This window comes from Sus scrofa, chromosome 4, assembly GCF_054392235.1.
Source record: "Sus scrofa isolate SSC_HxYL_T2T_F1_AM1 chromosome 4, Sscrofa_HxYL_maternal_Yorkshire_Landrace_v2.0, whole genome shotgun sequence".
NCBI lineage: Eukaryota > Metazoa > Chordata > Mammalia > Artiodactyla > Suidae > Sus > Sus scrofa.
Genome location: NC_139386.1, coordinates 135738574 through 135751250, shown reverse-complemented (window position 1 = coordinate 135751250; position 12677 = coordinate 135738574). Strand labels below are relative to the sequence as shown.

At 40.0% G+C, this 12677-nt stretch overlaps 2 protein-coding genes across 76 annotated transcripts in view; one reads left to right on the top strand and one right to left on the bottom strand.

Moving 5' to 3' along the window:
• COL24A1 (collagen type XXIV alpha 1 chain) overlaps positions 1-12677 on the bottom strand; it is a 330869-nt gene that overhangs the window by 6619 nt on the left and 311573 nt on the right. For all 38 annotated transcript variants that reach the window (XR_014844919.1, XR_014844921.1, XM_085024166.1 and 35 more), the window contains 3 exons: positions 6235-6300; positions 5422-5590; positions 187-296 (listed from right to left, as the gene is read on the bottom strand). Coding sequence is in view for 36 of the 38 variants with exons in the window: in XM_085024166.1 (XP_084880292.1) it covers positions 187-296; positions 5422-5590; positions 6235-6300 (345 nt within the window). In the remaining 2 variants the exon portion in view is untranslated. The remainder of the gene's footprint in view (positions 1-186; positions 297-5421; positions 5591-6234; positions 6301-12677) is intronic.
• Positions 1-12677, top strand: part of LOC146404297 (uncharacterized) — an 85459-nt gene that overhangs the window by 62471 nt on the left and 10311 nt on the right. For 18 of the 38 annotated variants that reach the window (XM_085024265.1, XM_085024269.1, XM_085024249.1 and 15 more), the window contains 4 exons: positions 982-1019; positions 5445-5524; positions 6903-6955; positions 8176-8425. Coding sequence is in view for 6 of the 38 variants with exons in the window: in XM_085024269.1 (XP_084880395.1) it covers positions 982-989 (8 nt within the window). In the remaining 32 variants the exon portion in view is untranslated. Of the gene's footprint in view, positions 1-981; positions 1020-1453; positions 1627-5444; positions 5525-6902; positions 6956-8175; positions 8426-12677 lie in introns of those variants that run through there. The other 20 variants (XR_014844944.1, XM_085024270.1, XM_085024250.1 and 17 more) reach the window with 5 other exon arrangements.

Here is a 12677-nt window from a genome sequence, read left to right as displayed (position 1 = left end):
AATACACAATCCAGATGTCAAGATTTAATTTAGTATTTTTAAAACACAAAAAAAGTCCCTCATAAATGGTACTGAATATCTTGCCTCCATTCATAAAATTCATAATTATTTAAAGTGACAGAATTTTTTAAATTACTTTTTATTTTATGGGCAAGTACCAGCATATACTCTAAATTCAGTACATACCTTTGTCACCGAAACCGGAGATAAACACGTCTGACCACCAGCACTGAAATTGCAGAAAACCTCAATGGCATCTGAAGGGCATCCAAGATTTGGATCAATCCAGTATTTTCCTATTAATTTATTGTAAAATATAAAGATATTTAAATGCCATGCGAAAATATATTTGAACAGTCCTTATAAATTATGACACTTTCAATATTTTTTTTACTCTTTCCTGTTAAAAAGAGATTATTATAAAATATTTACATTTAGTCAAAGAAAGTGGTAAGCATTATGTAAAATCAGTACTGAAAATACTGTATTTTTCACATACCTGTCAATTTAAAGGCATTTCATAATTTTAATAAAATAGACAGAACATCTGACTATTGCCTCATTCTGTAGATAAGCTGAACTCAGCAACTTCAAGTGAATTGTCTAAAGTTAATAATTAATAAAAAGCTGAAATTAATGTAGGATAGGTGTTTCTGGTCTATGTCATTACAAAGATTAAAGATGAGTATTACATATTTTAAAAAGAAACAACTTGAGGGTTCCATGGCGGCCCAGTAGTTGAGGAGTCAGCATTGTCACTGCTGAGGTTTGGGTTCGATTCCTGGCCTGGGAATTTCCACATGCTGCAGACATGGCCCATAAAAACCTAAACAAACAAACAAAAAAGAGAAACAACTTCTCCAGTCTCTCTGAGGAAAAATACATTTTTATGTGCAGTATTGATAATTAAAAATAACGTTTTTGTTTCCAGAAGAAAAATGTGCAGTTAAATGGTTGTCAGTTTGTGCTTTTTCTTTTCAGATCTGTAAGTGGGAAAACCTGACGTCTCTACAGCCATGGTAAGTCTGCCAGCCTTCTCAACAACTGAGTGCCAAGGAGAGTCAAATGGGGTGTCAAGTTGGACTTGAGGGTTTATTCACACTGAGTGGTCCTCAGCTAGCATCTTAATTCCAGAACAACAGGCTCAGAATACTGAAAAAGTACCTTATTCCAGATGCAAAACTCAGGAATTTCTGAACGAGATGACCCGGCCTTCTTGCATTAAAAAGGCAAGACAGGCAAACAGTATTTGTTAAATGTCATTTTCTACAACAGGCAGGACTTCTTGTTTGCTCCATTCTCCTCCCACAGCAGAGATCCCTCCAGCTCGCCCTGGGCGTCCCCTGGCTTCCACAGCATTTTTGGCTGTCCCGCCTCCACTGTCTACCAGTCCTTCAAAATGACACCTTGTTGAATTGGTGCATCTAAGAGTAGGGTCTGTCCTCTCTTGCAGTGGTTTCCAAACGTCAGTGGCATCAGAACCACCTGTTAAGAGAGAGCAGGACCCCACCTCTAGAGCTGCTGAATGATGAAGTCTGGGATGGGAAGCTGCATCTAATTCTGGTCCAGGGACTGCATTTGGAGAACCACTGATATGCTGGGATACAGAAGAAAGGGGTGAAAGAGGTCCTAATAACGCTTCCTCAGAACGTTGAACATTTCGTAGGTTGTACAAATTATGGCTGGATTTTTCTCTTCTACACTGGGATCTGGTGGCTTGCAGTCTTATTTAATAGGGTAAACACATCTTTGCTCGTCATCTCCTCTCCTCCAAGAAGCAGTTTCCTAACAGCTGTGTAAGCTAATATTTATAAAGGATCCCAGCAGGCAAGCTCTCAGTGTTGTATGGGGTGGCGTGCTTTGAATTCAGGCATTATGTTGTACAATGGTGAACTGGTAGAGGCCTCAAATCATTTATTTCAGCATGTGCCGAGCTACAGATAAAGTACCATAATGCATCTTTTATAGGCCTGACTGTTCCAGCTCAAAACGGGCTCTCCCTGAGAGCACTGCTTCCCTTGGAGCCCTTTCAAGTTCTGCCACAATCTCTCCAGCACCGTGTCTCGGCGGGAGGGGCCTTGCTTTCTCCTCATAGGAAGAAGAGCTCCCAGTACTACCTCTGCCCACCTGTCTGTACTGGCACACATGTATTCTGTCATCTCTCATTGTGAACAAGCCATGTTCCCACATAAGGTTTATCTTGCCTGTTATATCTTCTGTTTCACATCTTTCCCTCTTATTTTTCGTTTGAGTCTGTTTCTGTTGTCTGCTGTTTCTGCTGGTTCTCGTTCATGGCATTCTGTTAACTTGTATGCCTGGCTATCACCACTTATGTGCTGGGCACTATATTTGAAAAAGAATTGGTGGAAATAACTTGAACCCTAGGATGATCTTTTATAGATTTTTGGGTGTTTTAGGTATGAGGGAGTACTGGCAGTCTAAAACCATCCTAATTAGGGTCCAAGTTGGAAAGTTTGAGAGTCTCTGAGAATTCTCAGTGACGGAAGCTAGGCTGCACCTGTATGAATGTCTTTTCTTCCAGTTTAGTTTTACTCTTCGAGAGTGGAGCCATTTGAAACTCTAGGTCCGCACCTTTGGTGGGCTTCAGATCCCAGCTTTGGGCCTCTGCATGTGAAGCGCTGCTCCGTGTCTGCACCCTGCCCAGGGCACAAGTAGCTCTCGGGCTTGTGTTCCTCTCTCGGCTTCTCCTCTTCAAAGTCTTGGCTTGAAAGTTCCTTGCTACTTTCTCAGTATTTGAGGATGTTCATTAACTTAGTTTTTAAAAAACCGAGTTAGGCAAACTGAATTACTTGCTTCTTTACTGGGAGTGGAAACTCCAGCTCCACCATTTTCTCTTAATACCTGACACGGTTTTAACTGTTACTCTTCCTCTAAGCTGCTTTTTCGAAGGCCATCAAAGAGCTTCATGTTACCGAGTCTAGTAGTCTTTCTGCATCTTCACCTAACTTGCCATTGCCTCCTCAGGCAAGCTTTTTCTTCCCTCCACATTCATCTGGTTTTTCTTCCCTGTCTCCTTAATAGCTGCTTCTTAGTTTGCTTGGGTAGTTCCCTCTTAGCTCACTCATCTCCAAACACTGGCAAACTCTAAAGCATAGTTTTTAGAACTTTTTTTTAAATTTATTATTTTTTTTTAAATTTGTCTATTCTTTAGGTAGTCTTAATCTCAGGGCATTAGATACTATTTATATGCAAATTAAGTCATAAATTTTGCCCCTGGCCAGGACCTTTCTCCTAAATAGCCAACTACCTATTTCACGTTCTTACTTGAATTCCTGGCAGACCACAGACATTTCAAATTAAATATATCCTGATCATGTCTCTAAACTTGCTTCTCAATTTCCTTTTTTTTTTTTTTTTTTTTTGGGTCTTTTTAGGGGCACACCCATAGCATACAGAAGTTCCCAGGCTAGGGGTTGTCTAGGAGGTGCAGCTGCCAGCCTACACCGCAGCCACAGCAACTCGGGATCTGAGCTGTATCTGCGACCTACACCACAGCTCACGGCCACTCAGGATCCTTCACCCACTGAGTGAGGCCCGGGATCGAACCCGAATCCTCAGGGATGCCAGTGAGGTTCATTACCACGGAGCCACAACAGGAACTCCTCAATCTCTGACAGCAATCCTGCTCTTCCAGTCCCTTAGTCAAAAATTTTGTCATCCTTTGTCATGGTATTTCTCTCGCAACCCACATTCAAATTATCAACCACAACTGCTGGCTCCACCTTCAAACACATACAACACTTCGACCACTTCATGTCGCTTGCCTGATACTGACTCCAGCCCAACCCATCACCGTCTCTCACTGGCTGGTCTCCGCAGCTGCGTCTACCCTACTTGCCATACATCACCCAGAGGAACGTTTTCAGAATTTGCTATGTCAGGTTATTCCTTTGCTCAGAGACTTCCAGAGGGTTCCCATCTTATCCAGAGTAAAATCTGGAGTCTCCTGGGTAGTCCGTCAGAGCCCACATAGTCCAGGGCCTTATCTTTGTGACTTCACTTCCTCCCACTCCCCTTATTCACTTTCTCCATTCACCTTGGCCTCCCGCTGCTCAGAGAGGATGCTAGACTAAGTACGTTCCCAGGCTCAGAGCCTTTGCATCTGCTCTCTCTCCTGGCTCTTTGCCCATTTCCTGGGGCCGGTTCCCATATCTCCTTCTGATATTCACCCCCACCGAACTTTCTGTCATTTCGCCCCCTCCCCGCTGCTCTGTGTTTCTCTGTTGCACTTAGGCTCTCCTATTGAGCAAAGGATGTGGGGGCTACCTTACAGTCCACGCCACAGCCGCTGCTCCCATGAGAAAGGCAGACCTTGAATTAGATGTCCGTGATCTCGCTTACAATGTTTTTGTTCCTTTCAGTTCTGCAGAACTGGGTGTTTATGTGCTCAAGCATGGGAAAGAGTCAAACTTAGAATTGCTATAGGCAGCTGTAACTATAAATATTTATTTTTGTGATAATCTAGGCCGGGAAGTCTCTATAGAAATTAAGCATCTTAGTAACATAAAATGAATATTTTCACTGTACTTCTGGAATGGAATATGTTTTTAGACAACTACTTATATTTATACATACATGTATGCTTGTGTATATAAAATTAAAATACAGATGATTATTCATCCTATAGAATTAAATTACTCAGTTTTTTTTTTAAATCAGCATATGTGTCATTATGTTAGGGCTAGAGTTTTCAGCAAAAAATGATAACTACGAATATCGACTTGTATAGCTGGACAGATAGACCCCATAGAATATTAAAATTAAACGACATACCATAGCAGACAGAGTTTCCCTGACCTATCATCAGATTACGATGGTCCACTACTTTAACTTCCCCTGATGGTTCCACTCTGAATTTATTTTTGAACCTCTAATGGATTTGGGGTATCAGTGTGAGGATGAGAAAATTCCAAGAATGAGAAATCACCAATTCTGAAATGAGGCACTTAAATTCCATTTTGTGTAAAAACTAATCTTAGGGAATGCGGCAGGGGGTTCTACCATCTCTTTCTTCATGTTGCCACCTTTCCTGACAGGTGCTCCTGTGGGTTAATCCAGAAATCAAGCTTCCTGTTTTAACCTTTGGCATGAAGAGCCCCCATTCCAAGCGCCAGGCGTAACTAAGCAAGTGGCAGTGTTAGGGCGGGGCTAGGAAAGGGGGGTAAGTCCGCAGTGGCAGTGGAGGACTTGGGCGAAGTGAGCCCTTGGAAAAGATGCCCCGACATCAGAAGCGTGTCTTCCTCTAAGAATACATATTGAGTTCCGGATGATGTTAAAATGCCTCTGTCAGGGTTTTAACAAACATGATTGACATTTGGAGTGAATACACTTCAAATGCCAAACACACTGAAATGATAAAATGAGATTAGACGTCAGCGTTTAAGGAAACCAAGAACTTACCATCTGATACTCTGTGTTCACAGTTGAGCAGATCTTTGCAGATTCGTGCTGGGTTATCTCGAGTGCCAAGAGGACTCTTGATGCTGCGCAGTAAATCTCTAAGGTATTTCAAGGTTTTGAGTATCTCTGCACTGTGGTCAATTAAAGTCACTTCGGTATTCTGGTAGCTCTGTCACATCATCGTGAGAATCATGGTAGCAAAGAAGCATAGAGTAGCCGTCACCAGCATGTAACCCAAATGGTCAACAGGGATCAAGGCAAAGGCAAATGTATCCCTACTGTGTGCAGTGAGTTGGGGGTAGGATGTTTACAGAAGAGTTTCTATTTGACTGCAGGCATACGCGTAGGCTTTGTTAATCCTGTTCCTAAATAAGAGGTTAAATCCACACTCAACAGTCTAGTTTTCAAGCTGGCATAAAACTTAACAATTACTGTGACTACTACATAGTTTAAAAAATTATGCAATGAATAATTTGACCCTAAATGAGAAAAATGAGTAATGATGATAGAGCCCCTTTTAAGAACAGGCTAACTTTCATTTAACCGTTTTCTTCTATAGTACCCAATTCTTACTTAAAAAAATTTTTTTTAAAAAATTACCATTTTGTTTCAAATATTTTCCTTAAAAACATCTTATGCATATATTTCTGTTTATTAAAATTGCTTACTTTGTTCTTAAAAATGGTTTCATTACTTTCAATCTCTTTTAAATACAGGCTTTGAGATAAAGTCACATTTTGGCAAACTCTGAAGACATTTTCTGTTTAGTTTGTAGACTGAGAGTGCCAGTGTAAATAAAGCCAGAAACATTACCTCCATCCGTAGGGCAGTATGTGAGTCAGTCGAGGCTTGAATAGCAGCACTGACAGCCATTTGTTTCTGTGTAAAACAAAACCATTTGTGATCAGCAATTTGATCACCACGGAGTGCTCTCAAGGAAAGGCTCTAAATTCCGAGAGTGCTGCTGTTAAAGTACTAGACTTAGCCTCTGAAAGGGGTTTAAATGCTTATGGTTAGACAGATCTTGCAAATATTGCCTGGCTATGCTACCTTCATCCAAATCTGGAAATGCCTCTAATTAAAACAGGACCAAATTCAAGCGCTCTCAGATGAAAAACTGTTTGTCTCCACTGCATGAAAACACAGAAAGTTACTCACATGGAAGAAGAATGAAATATGAGCCCCTCAGTTAATAAATTGTAAAGTGAAGAATAAATAACTGTAGTAATTTTCAACAGTTACATTCTTGGAAGGGAAAGAAAATAAAATATTACTGTCCTGAGGTAGTCACCACATTAGTTTAATCTGATACTTCTGCAGTCTTAAAAACAATTTATGAAGCTGGAAAGTGTAGCATTTGTCCCAAAAGAAATAATACAGCATGAACCCAGTCTCCTCCTGCATTTAATCAAAGGTGTTTTGAGTGAGAGACCCGGCACAGCCATTAGTAAAAGTCTTTTTGTGTTTTACTTTTTAAAAAGCTTGGAAACCAAGAAGCATGCATGGGGAGAAGGATCTGCGGAGCGGCATCTGTGTAAGCAAATCAGGCGGTCTGACCTCTTTCAGAATGGCTGTGCTGCTAAGGTCTGGGTGTCTTTTTCCTTGGAGGGTCATACAATATAAATTCTGTTCGATAGACCTCTCATAACTCAGGGTTGGTAATTTGAAAAACTATTTAAAATGATGGGACAGTCAACATAATGTACTCATCCTTGCCTCAACATGTGGTTTTCATATTGGAAAGTACTTGACTCATTCTGCATACGTGTGCTGCCAAACACTTATTGAGGATACAGTGGTAAGCAAACAAAATAATCCTGCCATTGTAGAGCTAAAGTTTAGGGGTAGATAAAGGCATTAAACAAATAATCTCAAAAATACACATTTACAAATTGTGATATGTGTTAGTACAGGAATCCATGAGAGAAATTATGGAGTCTTAGATCTGGAGGATATAAGAGATTTGGGAGGAATAGATCAGGGTAGGCTTCCCTGAGGAACTGACATTCAAGCTGGTATCTGATAAATAAATAAGAATTGTGAGAAGAAGGGGTGGGAGAGCTTTCTCGGCAGAGGTAACAACCCTGCACAAAGGCTGTGAGATCGAGAAGCATGGCCTATTCAAGAAGCAGAAAGGCTTAGCCTAAAAAGTCCTGTGCAGATTAGATAACTCTGACCATTATGCCTGTGTGAATTGACAGATTTTGGACATGGGGCACAAAAAATATTGGCAGTACACTTGGGCAACTGAATTAAGCACTGAACAATACCCACTTTTATATTTTTCATTTGTTTGTAATTATTGCTAATTTTTCTAACATCAAAGCCCTAAACAGTTCTCAGGCTCTTCTGACTCAGGAGCCTTTTGTGCTTTTCAGTACAGAAGCAGCTAGTTCGGTTTGCGACTGAAACAACTCCACAGGTGCTTTTATTTGAGGAAACTACTATACATCAGTATGAGCAGAAGTGCTTTATGTGTTCTTCCATCTCATCACACAGAATATTAGAAAAATGTGTACTGAAAATTACAGACTTAGGAGACAACAGAAACGGTGGAGTAATGACCTCCCAGAATTCTTTTCTGTAAAAGCAGTGAGAAGATGGGGGGTGGGGATGTCCGAACTTCAGAATTACAGAAATTAACAAAATGCTTGCAGCAGTCTGGTGAGCATTTAAGAAAAATAGCTGAATTTCTATAAGGGCAGTAAGCTTTGTAAAGATTTAATTTGCCCTATTCCCATGCCTCTCTTCCAGCTCTGTGGTAGCCTTGACAACCAGCAGTCAGCAGCCTCCAATCGCACCGAAAACAAGAAGCCTGAAAACCACAGGAGGGAGCATAATAGGGCTGGAGTCGCTTCAAAGCCTCATTTCCAGTGAAATGTCATTTGACCTGTCTGATGGTTCCCTTGAAGACATCATTTGAAGGCTGTCTTTATTTTACCTCAGAGCTCACTCAATGCTAAAAGCCTTTTTCCAAGGAGCATTAAAATTTTTTTTTTTAAGATGGAGTTGTTTAACTTTGTGGCTGACTGAAACATAGAAAACAGTTGATGCAAACAATAAGCTAAGAAAAAGCTTACAAGGAAAAGCTAGGCAATGAGGTTTCCTCAGAGACTGAGAAAAGCCCTGACATATTCCTAGGAATCTAGAAGTCCCTGTGCACATGCTCAGGAAAAACCCAAGAAGGCTTCCAGCTCTCTCCTCTGGTTGACCTTCAATCTTTGAGAAAATAGGAAGACTCAGGTGTACCTGTCAGTTGCCTGGCTGAGCACTGAAGGGTGCTCAATATTCCCACAGAGACCTTTCACAAAAACTTGGAGACTTAGTGGTTCTGACATTTAAGGAAATCTCTTTCCTGTCATTAGCTGACCAGTAAGCTAACAGTACAGACTTCAGTGGTCAGATATGTCAAAGAATACAGATTTTATGCAGTAGGAAGCATCACTAAACCACAAAAACAAAAACAAAAAATAAAAATAAACATTGAGGTTGGGGTAAAGTATTTGGTTTCCAGAGATGCCACATTATTTAAAATGTCCAGTTTTCAAGAAAAAAATGACCAGACATGCAAGGTAACATTAAAGTCTGGCCCCTATAGATGGAAAAAATGCAGTCAATAGAAACTGTCCCTGAGGAAGCCCAGCTGTTGAACTTAGTAGGCCAAGACTTTAATTAGCTCGTTTAGATATGTTCAGAGAACCAAAGGAAACCATATCTACAGAGCTAAAGGAAAGTATGAAAAAGATGTCTTACCACATAATATCAAAAAGATGGAAATTAAGAACCAAGGGGAAGTTTTATAGTTGAACAATAACTGAACTGAAGATTTACCAGAAAGGCTCAATTCTAGATTTCACTGGACAGAAGAATCAATGAAGTTGAAAACAGTTTACTGAGATTATCCAGTCAGAGGAATAAAGAAAATGAGTGCAGAAAATGAACAGACCTAGAGATGTACGGGACACCATAAAACATATCAATGTATGCATAATGGGTGTCTCAGAAAAGAGAAAAAGGGGCAGAAAGAGTATTTGAAGAAATAATGGCTGAATATATCCCAAGGTTGATCAAAAACATTAAGTTCCACAAAACGAGTTCAATGAATTCCCCTAGACACATCATAATCAAACTGTCAAAAGCTAAAGACAATCCTGGATGCAGAGGGAAGAGACTCATCACATCTAAGGCATCAGATTTTTCATCAAACACCATTAAGGTGAGAAGGCAGTAGGATGAAGTATTCTGAGTGCTGAAAGAGAAAGACTGACAAGAATTCTATAACCAGCAAAACTATCCTTCAAAAAAGAAAGAAAAAATTAAGACATTCCCAGACAAATTCATCACTAGAAAAACTTTCTTAGAAAAATAATAACAAAGGGAATTCTTTGAACTGAAATAAAGGATACTAGGCAGAAACTTGAATCCACACAGAGAAATAAAGAATACTGGTAAAGATAACTATACAGGTAACTATAAAAGTGAGTATAGATCCCAAACAGCCAAAATAGTCTTGAAAAACAGAACAAAGTTGGAGGTCTTACACTTCAATTTCAAAATTTACTGCACATCTACAGCAAAACAGTGTGGCATACAGACAAATATACCAATGGAACAGAATAGAGTGCAGGAACAAACCTTCACATATATGGTTAAATAAATTTTGAGAAGGGTGCAAAGACCATTCACTAGGGAAGGAACAGTCTGTCAACAAATAGTTCTGGGAAATTTTATATCCACATGCAAAAGGATGAAGTTAGATCCTTATTTATATACAAAAGTTAACTCAGAATGAATCAAGATACTTAAATGGAAGAACCAAAAGTATAAAACTCTTAGAAGAAAATATATAGGGGAAATGCTTCATGACTTTAGTTTGGTACTGATTTCTTGGAGATGACATTAAAAGAAAGGGAGCAAAACAGTAAATTGGTCTATATTAAAATGAAAGACTTCTGGAGTTCTCATCTTGGCGCAGTGGTTAACAAATCCGACTAGGAACCATGAGGTTGCAGGTTCGATCCCTGCCCTTGCTCAGTGGGTTAACGATCCGGCGTTGCCATGAGCTGTGGTGTAGGTTGCAGACGCAGCTCGGATCCCGAGTTGCTGTGGCTCTGGTGTAGGCTGGTGGCTATAGCTCCGATTCAACCCCTAGCCTGGGAACCTCCATATGCCACAGGAGTGGCCCAAGAAATGGCAAAAAGACAAAAAAAAAAAAAAAATTAAAGACTTCTTGTCATTTTCACTGTGATTGAAGGCTGTTGTTTTTCAAGGCTACCGGAAGCTGGAAAGAGAGGCATAGGAATAGGGCAAATTAAACTTTTATGGAGCTCACTGCCACGTGCAAAAAAATAACAGAATGAAAAAGAGTTCCCACTGTGGTGTAGCAGAAACAAATCCTAGTATCCATGAGGATGTGGGCTTGATCCCTGGCCTTGCTTAGTGGGTCAGGGATCCAGTGCTGCTGTAAGCTATGGTTTAGGCCGCAGATGCAGCTCTGATCCCACGTTGCTGTGGCTGTGGTGTAGGCTGGTGGCTACAGCTCCAATTCAACCCCTACTCTAGGAGCTTTCATATGCTGTGGGTGCAGCCCTAAAAAATAAGAAAAGGCAAACAATGACAACACAGTGAAAAGGTAGCCAATGGAATGGGAGAAAATGTTTGCAGGTCATATAAAGGATTACATTTAGAATGCATAAAGAACTCAACAAAAACAAAAACTCAATTCAAAAATGAGCAAAGAGGGAGCTCCCTGGTGGTCTAGTTCTTAGGACTGGTGCTTTTACTGCTGTGGCCTGAGTTCAGTCCCTGGTCTGGTAACTGAGAACTCACATCAAGCTGCTGTATGCCACAGCGTCCCTCAAAATGGGCAAAGACATTTTTCCAAAGAAGCTATATAAACCAAGGAGCACATGAAAAGATGCTCAATATCACTAATCATTAAGAAAATGCAGGTTAAAACCACATACCATTTCATACCCATTAGTGTGGCTATTATCGAACAAACAGTATATAACAAATGTGGAGGAGAAAGTGGAAAAATTGGAACCGTATGCATTAGTGGTGCATATGTGAAATGATGCAGCTACTGTGGAAAACAGTGTAGCATTCCTCATAAGGTTAACATAAAATTACTATATGATCCAGTAGTTTCACTTCTGGGTATTTATGGAGATGAACTGATAGCAGGGACTCATATTTTTATACCTATATTTACAGCAGCATCATTCATAATAGCCAAAAGGTGAAATCAACCCAAGTACCCATCTGGATAAACAAAAGATGGTATGTACAGACTGGATATTGTTTGGAATAATATTCACTCACAATGGGATATAATGTACTCACAATTCACAGTCTAATAATTACTAAAAGGACTTCTATCTCTCCCTGTATGGTCCTGTTTCATTCAGGAAATCCTTTCCTTCCAAGTGAAGTCTTCTGGCTTGGAGTATTCCCACTGAAATTTTCTAAGTTGCAACTTGCCTGTCTGCATTTATTCATTCATTCAATAGACACTTACTAAGGACTTGAATGGAAAAGACAGAAAAGAGTTCTTGCCTTCATAGAATTCACAGTCTAGTAGAAGGGTGGGCATGAAAATAAATGCATATGGGAGCAGGATCAAGATTTTGGAGAAGATGTGAGACTCACCTTCTCCCACAAACATCAAAAAAAAAACCATCTACCTGTAGAACAATTCACACAGAAAGTCTACTGAACACTTGCAGAAGACCATAAACTTTGAAAAAGGGAAGAAACCCTCCAAATAACTGGGTAGAATGGAGGGAAAAAAGAGGGAGAAGAGGAAGGAAAAAAAAAAAACAGGAATCAGGATGGGACCAGCACTCCTGAGAGGGAGCTGTGAAAGGGGAAAGGAACCCACACCCTGGGAAGATGGGGAGATCAGTGGAGACAGAGGGAAAGATAAGGAGAAGATTCTTAAGGCAGCAAGAGAAAAAGAATTATAAGGGGACTCCCATAAGGCTTGGAGTATTCTCACTGCAATTTTCTAAGAGTTGCAACTTGCCTGTGCATTTATTCATTCAATACATATTTACTAAGGACTTGATTTCTCTACAGAAACACTACAGGCCAAAAGAAAGTGGCAAGATATATTCACAGTTTTAAAAGGGAAAAATCTGCAACCTATAATACTCTACTCAGCAAGAATATCATTTAAAATAGCAATAAGGAATTTATCCAACAAACAAAAAGAATACAGCAATACTAGACCCATTCTAAAAGAAGTACTGAAA